Raw genomic sequence first — 17252 nt, forward strand, 5'->3', positions numbered from 1 at the left:
GTATTTTTAGTAGAGACGGGGTTTCACCGTGTTAGCCAGGATGGTCTCGATTTCCTGACCTTGTGATCCGCCCTCCTCGGCCTCCCAAAGTGCTGGTCCATTTTTTTATTTGTCCCCTTTTTTCCCCTCTTTTTTGCCTTTTAGATTAATCAAGTTTTAACAGTTATTCTGTCTTCCCCCCTTTCCCACATCAACTTGTTAGTCACTTATTTTTTTTTTTTTTACAAGAGTGTATCAGCTAAATATCAAGGCTGCCCTCTTTTTGTAATTTACAAAATGGATTAGCATACTCAAGTCTCTAGAAATACTCCGATAAAAACCTGTTTAACATGATTTAATCCAGTGATTTTCAAACTTCTTTGACTGTGGAGACACAGTGGGGAAATAGAGGTTCCCAGAACACCCACTGTTCTAGGGGAAAAGCCCATGCAGAGGCTTAGTCTAGCTGCATGACCTCCATGTTGTTTCTTAGAAGTTGTGATAAGATTTGTAGATAATTTGGGGTTATATAATAGGGCAGCAACCAGCACAGTAATTTCTTATTGCTGCCTGCAGCTTGATAATTAGTCTAAGGGAACAGGAATTAACATTGTTTAAGGAGCCTTCTCAAGAACATGCCCCTGGGGAAATGATGGCTCATCTATAGCAGGAGGTCAGTTGAAGGACCTGTATGAAGGGCATACGTTTGTGTATTACTTATTTCCTCCCAGAAAACAGTCTATGCTCATTGCAGTCCTTGGATGGGTGAGCTGGTGTTCCCAATCTCCCACTCTGGTTATTAAATTTAGAAGATATCTGATTTTAAATACCGTAAATTCCTGGTGAGTTATCCAAAGTTATAAAATCTACTTTTAAGAAGTTAAAACATGCTCCGAAGCTCTGTATGAGGTTGTTAGCTATAAGCCAATTAAGTATAGGAATCCATCTGCCATTATCAGAATAGTTAATATGACTCCATTCTTCTTGACAATAATTATATCATACATCCGCTCATCTAGAAGAGTGATCAACTCATTAAGACAGGTTAAAAAGAAAAGGGGTTAACAATTATCCTTTCCAAGAGGATTTGCATTTTAAATAGAACTGTGAGAAAGAGTGACACGTGGCCCCAAGAAAAGTATCTCCAATGGAAAAGTTTCAGATATTGTATGCCTAATAAGACAATCTTCCCCTTCTCTTACCCTGTAGGTAGGACAGAAAGAAAAGGGGACTTGACGGTAAATGTTTACAAAACAAAGTCTGATATTAGAAAGAAAAATATGATCACTTCAGTCAGAATCAAAATTAATTTTCATCCATTGTAAAAAATGCAATTCTGAGAACTTGAAAATTCTAATCGCTTCTTTTTCCTTTCTCAGGTGTGTCCTCTTTAAGTATTCAATTTGCCAAACTCCCAAAGGGATTAAAGCACTTAAATTTATCTAAAACCTCATTATCACCTAAAGGTACAGTATTTCTTATTTACCTAAGAGTGTGTCTGAAATATTTCTGCTGCACCTGCTACCTTAGTTAGAATTATTTGTTACATTTAAAAATACATTAAAAAAATACATTTAAAATATATGTATTATATTACTCTGGCAGTTCGAAGATAAAGACATTATGTAATTCAATTTTTGATGCTCTGCAGCGAAGTGCTGTCAGAGTAGAGAGTAATTTTGACATGTACATGCAGTCTTTAACTTTTAAAACTTTGAGTCAGGGAACACTTGCCTGTCTGCCTCTGCCCTCCTGCCTCACATTCCAAGATGCACCTGGTTGTGTTTCTCTTGGTTCAACAAGTTGGCCTTTCTAACTGTCAGATAGACTGTCTGCTTTACAGAAAACTGTTGGGCTTAACTTGTGGATCACCACTGTAGCTCCACTCCTTGTAGTTCTGTCTTTAGAGATTTCCTTATCTTCTCTCCAGGTCAGTTCCTAACTTCACTCACCTTCATTTTTTCCATCAAATCCTGTCAATTCTATTATTATTTTGCCACAGCAGCACCTCAATAATAATATTAGAAATTATCCTGCATTATTTGTGCCTTTGTATATCTTCACATTTTGCCCTGGATGCCTGAAAATTTTTTTTTAATCCCCAAATAGAGAGGTTCAGTTTGTTTTATAAAACTGTTTATCTGTGATAAACTCTGCTGAGATGTGTTCCCTCTTCCCAAGGCCACACAGAATCAATGAGTGTTCCCTTTGTATTACTTCAAGATCACATATGTAACATTATTGCATAAATATTGTGTCTTTCCTGCTACACTGGGGCTCTCCTTGTGGCCTGTGCTTCTCTCGTCTTTTTATCTGCAGCACCTGGCACTGTGCCTGGACTACTGTTTAACAAAAGTTTCTTGAACATCTTGCCATTTCTTAAGAAAGCCACTGTCTTTTGGAAACAGTATGTATAGTGGTTGAAAGTGTCAGTTCTGAAGTCAGATTGCCAAAGGTTGAATTCTGACTTTTCTACTTATGTATGAACATGCGTTTATAATGTCTTTGCTCCCAGATGCCTCATTTGTAAGACAGAAATAACACTTATCTTATTTCTACACAGGTAGAGTTAAATGATTTAATATACATATAGTATGGTTTCTGTCACAAAGTGCTTAGTAAACTGCTACCATCACCCCCACCAGTACCGGCACCACCACCACCACCACCATCATCATAATTACCATCATCCTGAGCTGTCTTATGTTTTTATATGCCTCAGTTTCTACCTGGAGCAACCTTAGTGTCCTTACCTGGAATGTCTCATGAATTACCGTGCATCCTATGCAGATTCAGCTTCTATCTCTGTCTCAAAAAAAAAAAAAAAAAATTGGAGGTAGATTAAAAAAAAAAATCCGAGGTGGATTGAAAAAAAGTCGGAGGTGGATTTTTAAATTTTATTTATTTATTTTTTTGGAGACAGGGTCTTGCTCTGTCACCCAGGCTGGAGTGCAGTGGTGCGATCTTGGCTTATTGCAGCCTCGAACTCCTGAGCTCAAGTGATCCTCCCGCCTCAGCCCCCCAAGTATCTGGGACCACAAGCGTGCACTACCACACCCCGCTAATTTTTTTGTAGAGACAGGGTTTCCATGTTCCCAGGCCGGTCTCGAACTCCTGAGCTCAAGCGATCTGCCTGCCTCAGCCTCCCAAAGTGCTGGGATTACATGCATGAGCTATTGAGCCTGGCTGCTTCTATCTCACTTTCTCTTTGAAATGTTCTCAGACAACCCCCTCTCACCACACCCTGTATGACTAGATGCTCCTTTCTCTGTGTTCCTTAGCCCTTTGTAAATTCCTCTATCTTAGCATGTGCCCATCACATTTGATTGTGTCTTAGCCTGTACATTTCTGGACAATAAGGGCTTTGCCTCGTTCATTGCTGTGTCCTGGCACTTGTCAGTCTCTCACGGAATGTGCCTTGGATAAATGAGTGAAGCGAAGTCATCCCTTGATGATTTTATATCCATGCCATCATACATTATTCTGAACATGCAGTTAAATTAAGAATGGTTTGAAATTGAGATTAGTTCCGTAAGTCCCATGATTTTATGTGCACACATTTATACACACATATTTAAGATTAAGGCATGAAAATAAATTACCAAAGGGATTTCCCCAGGAGTCAGTGTTTTCAGACCTGTTGCCTGAAGCCATCTACAGATCTTACAGCTAAGTTTAACTCCTTTACATTATCACTGTTCCACTTCAGCAAATCCATTTTATATAAACCTTTTTCTGATAATTATCAATGTAGTACACATTTATGGTAAAGATTTAGAAGATGGTAAAAAGTATAAGTAAGAAGGCAAACCCCCTCCAAACTCCCTTGTTCCTTAGTCATTTGTATTTCTTTTAGGGAAATCACTAAGTTTACATCCTTTGTTAGTTTTCTGTTTATAGTGTTAATCTATTTTTTAAAAAGTTTGTATGACTTGTGTACATATTAAAAGCATTCATTATTGATTGTGTGCTCCATAGGTCTAGTTTAAGTCGTTTATAAGATAAAGGTGGTTTTTAAAAACCTGATTATATGAATTACATCTGTAATTCTAGCCACCCAGGAGGCTGAGGTGGGAGGATGCTTGAGCTCAGGAGTTTCAGGTTGCAGTGAGCTATGACAGTGCCACTGCACTCCAGCCTGGGTGACAGAGTGAGAACCTGTCTCTTAAAACGAAAACAAAAACAAAAAAAGATTATATTAATAATCCTTGATTATATTTAATTCATTTGTTCATTACTATATAACAAATAAAAGGATGTAGTGATCATTTATCCTTCCGAGGGCAAGTTTGGTTCTGAGGACCTTCAGTGCCACCTCTCCCTGATGTTCCTGTCCCTTTTAGTGTGGTAACAGTGGGGAGGTCCTACGGGCAAAGCTGGGCTTCTCCACCTCCTTACGATGAGGACAGCCCCACGTTGCCTGTACCCTTTACAAATAAGGGTCCTCCCATTTATCTTTTACCTGCAATAAAATATGTATATATTAAAATACGTGTTTTGAGAATTAACATTGTTTTATAACATGACTTGAAGAATTTTTATCTTATTTTATTTTATTTTATTTAGACGGAGTCTCGCTCTGTCGCTCGGGCTAGAGTGCAGTTGCATGATCTTGGCTCACTGCAACCTCCACCTCCAGGGTTCAAGCGATTCTCTTGCCTCAGCCTCCCGAGTAGCTGGGATTACAGGCATGTGCCACCACGCCCAGCTAATTTTTGTATTTTTAGTAGAGATGAGTTTTCGCCATGTTGACTAGGCTGGTCTCAAATTCCTGACCTCAGGTGATCCATCTGCCTCAGCCTCACAAAGTGCTGGGATTACAGGCATGAGCCACCATGCCTGGCCTGAATAATTTCAAATTGCCCTAAGACAAAAATATCTTGAAATGTTTGTTTATTTATTTATTTTTTTAAATTGACTTCTTGAAGTATTTTACATAGGATCTGAAAGATTCGCAGTTTTAAAATGACTGGAGTTACATTGCAGTGTTAAGCTTCTGGTGAATTTGACTAGCATTTATATTCATGGCTCGATAATGCAAGACAGATTAAAAAAAAAAAAAAACTCCCCATGACATCACCACTGCCTCCAAATACCCTTTCTTTATCTCATATGTTAGCTAACTGATAGTTTTCTGGATTTCTAGCAAATGTCCTGCTGGTTGCCAGATTATGTCAAGGCAGAACCATCTGGTACCACCTTTTTCCAGCTGTAAACACTGCAATAATAAGTAACAGAATGGTCAAAATCACTAGACAGCCAGAATCGAGAAAGGCATGTAAATGTGTTTAGTTAGGGCTGTAAGAGCCTTGATTTTTTTTCAATTCTATACTTTTATAATTCTCCACTCTTCATGGGCTTATTAACACAGGCCTCATGTGAGCATGGGCGTAGGGGGCAGCTGAGGAAATCCTTCATGCTGTTTCAGTAGCATGAAGCTGAGCTGATAACATGATGCTCTCTCGAGTCTATTCAGATGTTGGACAACTGCCAAGCGCCCGCACTTGTCAAGGAGCATTTTGCTGTCAGGACTAATTTAGCCTTCTATTTTGGGAATTTATTTATTGAGTTTTGTTATACCTCACTAAGGAAATGATTTTACAAATGATTTTCTTCATGAGAATCTGGTATTGGCCCTATGTTTTGGACTTAGTTATTCCATTAAAAAATACATTAATACTAATATCGGGACAAACTAAAGGAAGTTGGTCGTTTAAACAGTTATAGAAGATAACCTCCAGAAAATAACCTTTTTTTATAATCCACCATACGTTTCTCTTATCTAACACAATTAATCAAATTTCCTCCTCCTCTACTGCCAAGCTTTTGTTCTTGCCCCATTGATAGTTATTGCCTCACTGGGTAGTGATTATTCAGCTGTCTGTGTCTCCTGCTCCACTGGCCTTCAGCGAGTAAGATGGTATCTCAGAAGACCCTGCCTGGTACACAGTAGGATTTCCATAAAGGTTTATTGAAATGAATATTCCTTGTGTGGCACTGACTTTTCATTGTAGAGTCTAATTAAGTTTTTCCCTAATGGTCTTTGCAATTTTTGAGGGTAAAAAAAAAATGATCTTATTTATATTTGTCTCCTAATTCCCAGCATTTTATTAGCATTCAGTAAATGGTGAGTTGACAGCCAAGAAGTTCTTTGCACTTAAATATTTTTTGTTCGAAGTCTCGGTCTCCTGTATACCCACCCAAATGTGCGCCCACTTTGAGAAATGGCTCAGTAGCCTTTATCAGACACACACTAGAATCAGTTTATTATAACTCTCTGAAGCTGGAGAAGACAATGGCCTCTTTATCAGCCCCATACTGAACGTTCTAAGCTCACAGCAGGGAGGTGCTCCAGTGGAAGGCTGCACCTGCACCCCACAGCTCTTGTAGTACCTTCATCGGATCCTGCTGCTATGACCAGAACTGGCTCTTACTGGCAGACCTGACCTTGGCCCCTCTTCTCCATGAAGGGTCTGCCCAAATGTGGAGGGGAAAGAAATCTTTTCCTGGTTCTTTAGAGTAGTTGACTTACTTGAGTCTCTGTTTGATAGGTTGAGATTTTCAAAAAATTTTGCTGAAAAATAAGAAAAAATAATTTATAAAAGGATACCCAATTAAGAAATAGCCATATTTCTAAAATATATAATTTGGAACCATGGACTTTTGGTAGAAACATGAAGAGCTTTGCTATCTCTCACATTCCCATTATGCTAAGTAAAATCATCAGTGCGTAGTGAGTGATTGAGTCTCAGTGAGTGATTAGACCCTTCTGGGCTCCCATTTTATAATGACACACCTCAAAGAGCTCCTTTTCCCTTCTGAAAAGAAATGGCCCCCTAGACAACCATGACTAGCAGGCCTATCAATAACTGTTACCCACCTATGAGAGAACTTAGTTCTATCCATACGGGATAAGCAGCCTCCTCACATATTCATTCTTTGTTTTCTGAGGTGAATTTGTCAGTTTAGTTCAGTTTATGTTAATTTGAGCCATTTATGTTATGTATGTAAAGAGTGTATAGAGTGCTAATTATACATTTTTCCTTATGATTGCATCTTTCATGGTATACAGATCATCTCCTCATTCTTTGTGAAATCCATTTTAATCCAAATGTTTCCTTGAATGTAATACATTTAAGAAGAGCTGTATACTTCTCTTTTTAACTTCCCAATACTTTAAATAGCCTAAATTATATGAATTTGGACATGCGTCATTTAAACACCAGGCACTAACTCAAGAATCACCTGGCAGGATTAAGAGAAGGATAAACATTGTCAACTAGATTGCTTTCATCATTCTAAGGCTTCAGATTAAAATCCTTTCTGTCCTTGGACACATCAGAAGACATGGATCAAAGGGAAGCCAATTCATTACTCCTTCTGATTCAGTGAGGGAGTTGTGTCTTTGACCAACCTGTTCTTCCTGAGGGTGTATCAAAAGGAGACACAATCATAGCGCCACCTTTCGGGGACAGTGCTCATGGTTAACCTCAGCCCTGCAATTTGATGGAAGTGTTGGGCCATTTATAGAAACACAAACCTCATTTTGTTTCCTGGAGTGCAAACAGCCTGGATTTTCTTGATGTTGCAGGGGTGAACAGCCTTTCTCAGTCACTCAGTGCCAATCCATTGACCGCCTCTACCCTTGTCCACCTCGACCTCTCAGGGAACGTCCTTCGTGGAGATGACCTCTCAGTAAGTTTTATTTTCTTTATTCCATCTTCGAAGAAGCTGTGTTTAATAAGCCTGGAATAATTCTAAACGTGACTTTGTAGTGCATTTTCCTGCCTCTCTTTGTCATGACACCTTTGAATCATTTAGTTACGAGCTTATGAAGTGTTTTACTGAAAATTCCAGAGCCTTCGTTAATTAAATGTCATATATCACCACAATTTTTTTTTTTCTCATTTAGTGATACTGAAGTTCACATTTTTTTGGAAGTAATGCTGTTGAAGAATTTTTTTTCTTCATTTAAAAACATTAGCTTACAGGGACCAGGCATGGTGGCTCACACCTGTAATCCCAGCACTTTGGGAGGCTGAGGCAGGCAGATCACGAGGTCAGGAGATCGAGACCAGCCTGGCCAACATGGTGAAACCCCATCTCTACTAAAAATACAAAAATTAGCCAAGCATGGTGGCACTTGCCTGTAGTCCCAGGTACTCAGGAGGCTGAGGCAGGAGAAGCGCTTGAACCCTGGAGGCGGAGGTTGTGGTGAGCCGAGATTATGCCACTGCACTCCAGCCTGGGCGACAGTGTGAGTCTCCGTATCAAACAATAACAACAACAACAAAAACCCATTAGCTTACAGGTTAAAATTGCCTGGTAAGGAAGATTGGGAACATTAACTGAACTTTCTCATTATTATTATTGTTACTGGGAAGACTGATGGTTATAGGTTACAATTGAAAGGGAGTATTGGGATAAACCTGAGCACTCGTCTATTCCGTGAATAAAATAGGGAGAAGAGTGGTCAACATATAACCTGGGGCCATTTCTTCGGAGTTTGAGTATGAAGGCAAAAACTACTCTCTCAATTATAATAAAATTTTTAATGTAACTGAATCAATAATGTAATATTTGGCAGATCTTTGACACAGTGGATTAGGTATGATCTCATTTCCATATGTGGCGAGTGATCCCCTCTGGTCACCAAGATAGAATTTAGAATTGTTTCTTTAACAACATGGCCTACACCCAGCGGCCATCTTTGAAGGGCCTTAATTTGCATTCCACTGCTTTGCCACAGGGCTGAAAAACACTGTGAAATTTATTCTTATTTCTCTTGTTTTGGTTTACCTGTAAGGCAGGAAGTACAAATGAAGGCCTTTTTGTATTTTTTTTTCCTTTTCCTCTCCCTTGCACTTAAAATTATGTAAATAATACTTGATTCCTGGTGTGCCATGATTTTTCAATCCATTTTCCAGTTTCAGTTGTTACCTTCACTGACAGTTCATAAATCTGCTCCCTCCCAAAATAAAACAAGGCCAATGTGACACCACCAAAATAATACTGTGGCAAAGTAGAATAGAGGGAAGGATAAAAGGAAAGGCTAAAGATTAATAAGATTCAGCTAAAATAGGAACATTAATAGTCACCTAAAACAACAAAATAGCTCAAGATTTCTTTTTTTGGCCAGGGTGGGTCCTGTTGTAGCTTGCTTCTGGGGAGTGGAACGATGAGACCTGAGTGAGAGTGGGCTGGAGGGGAGAGTGGGCGGGGAAGGCAAAAGTTCCAGGAGCCTGGTGGCAGGTGCAGGAGTTTACCCGACCCTGTGCCCTCAGGGAAAGCAGCCTAGCAGGGCCTGGCCTGTTTGGAGAAGTGTGGCCAAATAGCCTTGTCACCATTTCACGGTGATAAGAGCTCCCCCAGCTGGTGGCTGGGAGCAAAGCCACAGTAAACTTAAAAGTCTCTTGAGACAATTTTTGCCAGGCAAACAGAGAGAGAGGCAGAGGATCTTCCTGTGAGAGCAAAATGACTTTTCTGAATCAGAACTTTTCATAACAACATCCATTCTATGGCTGAGTGTAGTGGCTCACACTTAGAATTCCAGCACTTTTGGAGGCTAAGGCAGGTGGATCTCTGGGGTCCAGGAGTTTGTGACCAGCCTGGACAATATGTTGAAACCCTGTCTCTACAAAAAATACAAAAATTAGCTGGGCGTGGTGTCACATGCCTGTAGTCCCAGCCACTCAGGAGGTTGAGGCGGGAGGATGGCTTGATCCCGGGAAGTGGAGGTGGCGGTGAGCCGAGATCATACCACTGCACTCCAGCTTGGGTGATAGAGCCAGACCCTGTCTTAAAATAAATAAATAAATAAATAAATGTCATTCTGTGTGTATGGTTATTGTAAAGTGTTAAGTGTTTACAGGCTATCTTTTTGCTCTTCTGAATTCCTTGATAGGATTCTTCTGAAGCACCATATAGCCAAACTGCTACACATAGTAAATGTTTGCAAGGACATACTCAGTATAAGCTTGTTTGTTTTTGCAAGTATCCAGTGGCATCCAGTGAAGCAGAGGAGAATTTAAGCTATCTGCCTGGTGGCAGGGAGCTTGGACTCAGTTTGTTATGGGTGGGCTCTGGCAGTTGCTACACATACAGGGTAATTCCAGAACAACATTGCTGTTGATGTTCAGCATCTCAGTTGAACTGATCTGTTGATCAGTCTCATTATTTTGGTGGCCTTGAATGAGAACACTGGGGAAGTTTAGGCATTGTGACCCCCTGAAACCAGAAGTGTCTTAGCTATTAGTGAAAATTTTAAAAAAGCACTCATATTGCTGCCAAGCCATTCTTGTTAGCTTTGAGAAGTAACTAAGGGTACAAAAATCATTATGTCGGACAGAAGAGAGGATAGCCTGAGACCATCTTGTGGTTCAGATTCAGATTCATAGTTCTGCAAACACTTTCAAAAGTGATTAGCATTTTGATAGAGTGACTGCAGTTCAGGTGGTATTTTAATCTCAGGGGTTAAAATGAATTAGCACGGTTCCAAAATTGTATAATAAAAATTAAGCTAATCAGGAAAACTAAGTCATGCATAACAAAATGGGGGTTTGGTTTTCAATATTCCATTTGACCTTTTTTTTAACTCAAACATAATTTTAACTATTCTTGGGATTTTCACTGTCAGGAAACGTAAAGGAATGACAGAAAATTCTGATAATCCCCTTGGGAAGAGCAGAGAATGATCTGAGAAATTCTGGCAACTTCCTTTTAAAACATTAACTTGCATTGTGTGTATGTGTGTGTTTCTAGAATCCTAACATTTATCTTTTATTTTTTTTCAAGCACATGTATAATTTTTTGGCCCAGCCAAATGCCATTGTTCATCTGGATTTATCCAATACAGAATGTTCCCTGGACATGGTAAATTTAAAATATATATATATCTTGCTCTGAGGGGTCTCAGAAGAGCTATTTAGATGGGATGTAGGGGACCTCTAATAAAAGATTCTCCTGGACCTAGAAATACTTGAAAAGAAGAGTGCCTTATTTCTTTTTCAGGTCTGTGGAGCTCTTCTCCGTGGATGCCTTCAATATTTAGCTGTGCTCAACCTCTCCAGAACTGTCTTCTCTCACCGGTATAGATTTATTTCTGCTCTCATTGTCATCTGGAAGTGTCTTTTTCTGAGAAAAGTTGTAGTGATAAGGAAAATAGAGTGATAAAGGGTGACTGTTGTATATGAAAGAAGGCGGCCTTAAGCATTATCTATGAATATTAGGCCTTGAACATTCAAGTTTTTGTTTTATCATTTTAAGTGTAGGTTAATGTTCTTACCAATAATTCTAGCCTGCCTGCGTGAACTATGTGATAACACACTATTTCTCCTATGTGGTCAGGCAATCTATCTTAATATGGGAAAAACCCTTTTAGAAACTTTTATAGGTATTTCTCACGGGTGAGCTTGGATGTAGGTATAAACTACTTTCAGAGAGTAAAGAGAATAGTTATCTCAAAGCTCATGCATTTTCACTTGTAGAAGTAATCGAGGGCCAGTCTGACTACTTCACTTATATACTCCTGACTTTAATTGTTTGCAGAATAAGGCAGTAGATTAGAAGCATCAAGGATTCACAGACAGTAGCAACTTAGAATGCAAAGAGACTATAGAGGAATTATCAGAGGAATTATGAAAAGTACATGGGTTAGATAGGTATGGAATCTGGGAATATCTAAAGAATTAATACAGTTCAACACTTAGCATTTATAATTATGACCATAAATTATAAATAATATTTTAGTTATATGATTTTAAATAACATGGGTATTGGTTAATATTAGAAATATTTTTATTTTTGCTAGTTTTTAAAGGCCTTATATATTTAAAAGGATAACCCTCACTTATTTGGAAAATTCAGTTTTGTAGCATGCTTTATTCCATAAGTGTGCCTTGCAAATCAATTACTTTGTATGTTAAAGTACCATTTTTTATTACTTCAATAGTGATTAAATCTTTACAGTAGCAAAAATATGCCACAAATACCTCCATAGATTAAAGTTAGGGAGTGTGAAGTCTGAAAATATAATGGTGGGAAAGGTTGAATTTTCCATGATAACTATATTTTGGGGAACATTTGAGAGTTTTGATTGAAACCTAGTCAACTCATATATTTGAAGCCAGCTTATAAAGCCATGCTTTGGTGGAGCAGTAATTGACTGGGGAACTGGTTTACAAGATGAAAGCACAGACTATAAAGGTTTTTGTATAATCAGCACTTTTGAGTTCAAAATACTGTGAATTCTGTGATGACTGGTCTTCAGTAGAGCTGTTAAGCTTATGGAACAGAATTGCGCTAACAAATTGTCTTGTCTTCCACATGAAAGGTTGTTATTAAACTGTTTAATACCTAATACGTTACCTAGATATAGTTGTAGAAAGCCCTTAGTAATTTTGTTGAAATTACTGCATTTACGTTGAGGTGTGGATTGTCAGCCAGACTATTCATTCTTTTATTCACAGATAATTTCATAAGTGTATCAATCAGGATAAGTTAGATTGTTCCACAGTAACAGTGACCACTTTCCTCCAATGTCGATGGCTTTCAGCAACAGTGATTTTGTGACATGTCCATTGTGGGCTGGCATATAACCTTCACTCCAGGAGGCAGAGCAGCCTCCTATCTAGAACATTCACAGTCATATAGCAGAGAAAAAGAGATCATGGCGGTGCACATACTGGCTCCCAAGGCTTCTCTCTGGAAGTCATACACATCATTTCTGCTCACGTCTCACTGGCCAAAGAGAGTCACATGGCCAAGCCTGCTGTCAGTAGAGGGATGAAGCATCATCCTTCTTCAAAAAGGGGCAGTGAATATTTGGAAACACTGGAATGCTCAAAACTAAGACAGAATAGCAGGAGAAGAAATATATTTAGAGTAAGTTAACAGTATTTTCTCAGCAGAAAGTGAACAAGAATATACAACTTACATTGTTCCACTATATGGAAACAGAGTTGTTTGAGATTTCTTATATCACACAGTCTACCAGAATTCTCTTTCCTCTTAGTTTTATTTTTCATCTTCTCAGATATTTTGGTTGTTTAGATTTTTCTTCTCAAATAGTCTTCAATTGTCCTGTTTTAAAACTTTAAAAAAAAACCTGTCAAATATTGACAGATTTTCCCAGATCTCTGTACATTAAATATTATTATTATTATTTTAAAAAGTTAGTTTTTATTTATTTATTTATTATTATTATACTTTAAGTTTTAGGGTACATGTGCACAATGAAGGGGAACATTAAATATTATTGAATATTATGTGGTTGAGCTAAACCACTAGGATGCCCTCTTCCCTGAGATTCCATGAGTCCCTCTGCAGAATATGAATAACTATCATTAAGTGAGTGCTTACTCTGCATCAGCCTAAGTGCTTTACATATACTGACTTATTCAATCCTTCCATCATTTCTGTCAGATAGAACAGAACAAGCACAGTGTTCAGATTCCATCTTGGACTCCTGAATCCTGTTTTTCTTAAACCCTTATCATATAGTGTTGATGCTACCTTATTATTGAGCTGTGTGATTTGATCCACATACTTTTCTCTGTAATAGCAAGGGGATGTATTCAGAGGTTATAGCCATTTTATTTTGTAGTTTTGTCTTTCACTGTTCTAATAGTTGGCCTGAAATGATTAGGTTTTTGGTATGGACATACTAGCTGAATAGGCTATTCGTAATGCAGGCTTCGTGCCATTTGGACTTTCTGTGCTGTTTTAGCTCAACATCAGATCACAATCTTGTTGCATGTGAAACCTGCTACATCTAAAAACATTGCCAAATGCAGATATTGATCTCTAACATTTTGTGCCACCCAGTGGGAAAGCCTTTAAATTGGTGAGAAATATACATCTTCTCTGACCTCCTATTTTTAAAAATTCCAAACCTGGAGTTTCCTGATCAAGAGGTAAAACTCAATGAATTCATTGGCTATGAAGAATAGCAATGAATTGTTTTATGGACTAAATATTTCTTTACCTCACTTACGTGGTTCCTTTAATGATATTGGATTTATGGCTTTAGGTTTTGGACATTTATTTGTTTCTATTTACTTTTAAATTTCTGCAGAAAATATGACTGATTTGTAGATTTCACAATGTCTGAATAATCAATGAATATGTTTGATGAAGGTGTAACCACTTGTATAACTCTTGTGTTTTTTTCAGGAAAGGAAAAGAAGTACCTCCATCTTTCAAGCAATTTTTTAGTAGTTCTCTGGCTTTGATGCACATCAACCTTTCAGGCACAAAACTGTCTCCTGAGCCCTTAAAGTGAGTGGTTAATTCACTTTCTCCAGAGCTTTTAAAGTTCAACTTAATTTTACGAATGTGCTTGAGGGAAGGGAGAAAGATATATAATCCAAAGGCAAAAACCACAGATGAGAATGCCTTTTTACTCTGGGGCAGAAAAATAAATTAAAATTTTAAAAAGTACATTGTGCACTATTGGTATTATTGCATCTTCTAAGAAAAAACATCTTTTGGTTTATGACCTTGGCAGGAGTCACTGATCTACAAAAGTTGTACTCCCAGGTACTTACTATTGCTTTTATATTAACCTCTGTTCATTCCATTTCAGGCATATTCGTTCGTGTGTGTGTGTGTATGTGTGTGTGTGTGTGTTTTCATCAGCATTTACTCTAAATCTTTCTACTAATAGTAATAAACTCTAAACACATTGTATGTATGCAACAGAATGAATTTTTAGCTACTTTTGTTTCTGAATTACTGAGGTTAGTATGGGCTATTTGGCACTTTTATTTGGCAGCCAACTTACGGGTTAATATCCCTAGTGTAGGTATAGTGGTGAAGTTAAAATTGTTAGCTAAATTGAGGTTTGAGAATAATTTATTATCCTTGAGATTTCTGTTCACTATTGCCAGAAAGAGTCAAAAGTTTAGTGTACAAGTTCAGTGAATTTGACTGTAGGGTCAAATTCTCTTTGAGTCTAAAGAAGGTATTTTCAAGTAGTTACAATTATGAAAGTTGTCAGATATGCTCAAATGTATGCATGGATTTCTCCCTTCCCAGCTGACTGTAAATCAGCATTTAATTTTTCCCTTGTAATGTGTATGAAATGTTAAAATTAATGTCTGCTATTCATCTTACTAGAAAATTAAGCTTCGTTTAATTTATAAATTTTCTTTTCCTTTTTTATTTCTGTTTTGAGAGGTATGAAGTTCTTGATTTCATATAGTACCAGATGACCAAAACAATGGATGCCTTTAAAAAAGTAGATCCAGGCTGGGTGCGGTGGCTCACGCCTGTAATCTCAGCACTCTGGGAGGCTGAGGTGGGCAGATCACTTGAGGTCAGGAGTTTCAGACCAGCTTGGCTAACATGGTGAAACCCCGACTCTACTAAAAATACAAACATTAAGCAGGCATGGTGGTGCATGCCTGTAGTCCCAGCTACTCAGGAGGCTGTGGTGGGAGAATCGCTTGAACCTGGAAGGCGGAGGTTGCAGTGAGCTGAGATTGCACCACTGCCAGCCTGGCAACAGAGTGAGACTCCATCTCAAAAAAAAAAAAAAACCAGCAGATCCAGTCAAGTGCTGAAAAAAAAGTCTGATGTTATATTATTGCAGGCTTGAAACATGTTGAGTTAATATGTTAGGGATCCCTAAATATAACAGCCACAAATAATAAACACCTCATGATTTGGCCGTTTGTATGGATATTAAGAAAGCTATCAGAATCGTATTCTAAAGTTCCATTATAATCATTCTCATTTACGTATTCATTCAAGTAATACTTACTGAGCATCTACAATGTGCTAGACACCGGATGACAGGATAGGAAGCAAAACCAGAGAGGGTCCTTGTCCTGGTAATATATCAGCAGGAAATTAGCATATTCAAAATAGTTTTCTATTTTTAATTCTTTCAATGTTGTTTACTTTTGTATAATATAGAGTAACATTTTGTTGGTTAATGTGACTGATTTTGTGGAATATTTCACTTTGCAACAAGGCTGGACTTACTGTACTTTGTTGCACATATATACCTGTAAATGTTGTACTTCAAAGATATTTTGTAATTGTTAAATCTTGGACCTGATGTTATTGGCGTGAATGTTTGATAGTGTTAAATCAGTAGTCTCTTCAGCTCTGTGTTTTAATCAGCAAAAATTTTAATATGGGGAGAAAGCCTTCATGGCTGAAGATTGTGTAAATAAAATTCCATGTATACATTTAATGTGATATAATTATTTGAAAAGATAACACAAAACTGAAGTTCTCAGGTTTATGTGTGAGAGGGTGAGGATGAAAAGGAATTTGCACAGTACTACCCTAAACTAGACACTGCGCTGGGTGCTTACATATGGCCTGTCGCCTTTAATGTGGATGACAGTGATGAGAAGTTAGTATCATTATCCCCATTTTACAGCTGAGGATATTGAGGCTCAGAGAAGCTAAGTAATTTGCCCCAAATCACTGTTGAAGATTGGGTTTCCTGAGCATCCTACTTTGAGATGGAGATTCGCAAGTAGGATATTTATAAGGACATTCTCTTGGGATTACCACCGGTGAAAAGGGAAGGGGGAGAAAGCAGGATCAGACAAAAGGGAGAAGCTGCACTGGGAGGCTCTTCCAGTAAAGAGGAAGAACCCAGAGGGGCTTCTGGGAAGTGCCTAGCAGTGTCTGCTGCTCTCAGCCAGCTGTCATGGGCTCAGCAGTGTTCCCTACCTCATTCCACCTTCAACTGCAGAAACCCTTGTTTCTCTAAGGGTTTGGGATTAGTAGCCATGAGAGAATAAATGAAAGCAACACAATTTCTTTTGAGACAGCGCTTTAAGTTTGGACATAACAATATTTTTCCCCACAAGTTTCCCACTTAATTTGAGATTCTTTTACAAGCAAATTGGGGAAGTAGAGTGTTATGCGGGAGGTGGAAGGGGGAAGCAAGACAAAGAATATGACTGCTTACTTCATTGTTGCGATTTTCCTTTGAGGCCTTTTTTGGTCCATGTTAATGTATTTCAAGGGGGTTTAGAGAACATGGTGATGCTGTTCCTTGGTGTTTTCTAAAATTGCTAGAATAGTCTGGTTCATATGTGTCCCAAGGATGCTCTTTGCTCCAGCATCACTCAGAGTGCAGTGTGAGTTCCTGCTTACTGCTCATTCTTGGTCTTTCATTTTCCCTCCCCCAAGCCTTTCTTCCTGGACATCCCCTTTCTCCCTGTCATGTGGTACCCCTTCTCTGTGACCCCATCTTTATGGCTGAGTATTTTTCATAAACCTGTTGAATGTGCTACCCTGAAATTATA

The 17252-nt window shown here is 38.3% G+C and overlaps 1 protein-coding gene across 15 annotated transcripts in view; it reads left to right on the forward strand.

The window, feature by feature from the left end:
- The window catches only part of CARMIL1 (capping protein regulator and myosin 1 linker 1), a 342528-nt gene that overhangs the window by 203188 nt on the left and 122088 nt on the right, over positions 1 to 17252 (forward strand). For all 15 annotated transcript variants that reach the window (XM_063707376.1, XM_063707383.1, XM_063707384.1 and 12 more), the window contains 5 exons: positions 1359 to 1445; positions 7571 to 7674; positions 10774 to 10851; positions 10990 to 11066; positions 14152 to 14256. In XM_063707376.1, coding sequence (XP_063563446.1) covers positions 1359 to 1445; positions 7571 to 7674; positions 10774 to 10851; positions 10990 to 11066; positions 14152 to 14256 — 451 coding nt within the window. The remainder of the gene's footprint in view (positions 1 to 1358; positions 1446 to 7570; positions 7675 to 10773; positions 10852 to 10989; positions 11067 to 14151; positions 14257 to 17252) is intronic.

This window comes from Gorilla gorilla, chromosome 5 (genome assembly GCF_029281585.2).
Source record: "Gorilla gorilla gorilla isolate KB3781 chromosome 5, NHGRI_mGorGor1-v2.1_pri, whole genome shotgun sequence".
Lineage (NCBI taxonomy): Eukaryota > Metazoa > Chordata > Mammalia > Primates > Hominidae > Gorilla > Gorilla gorilla.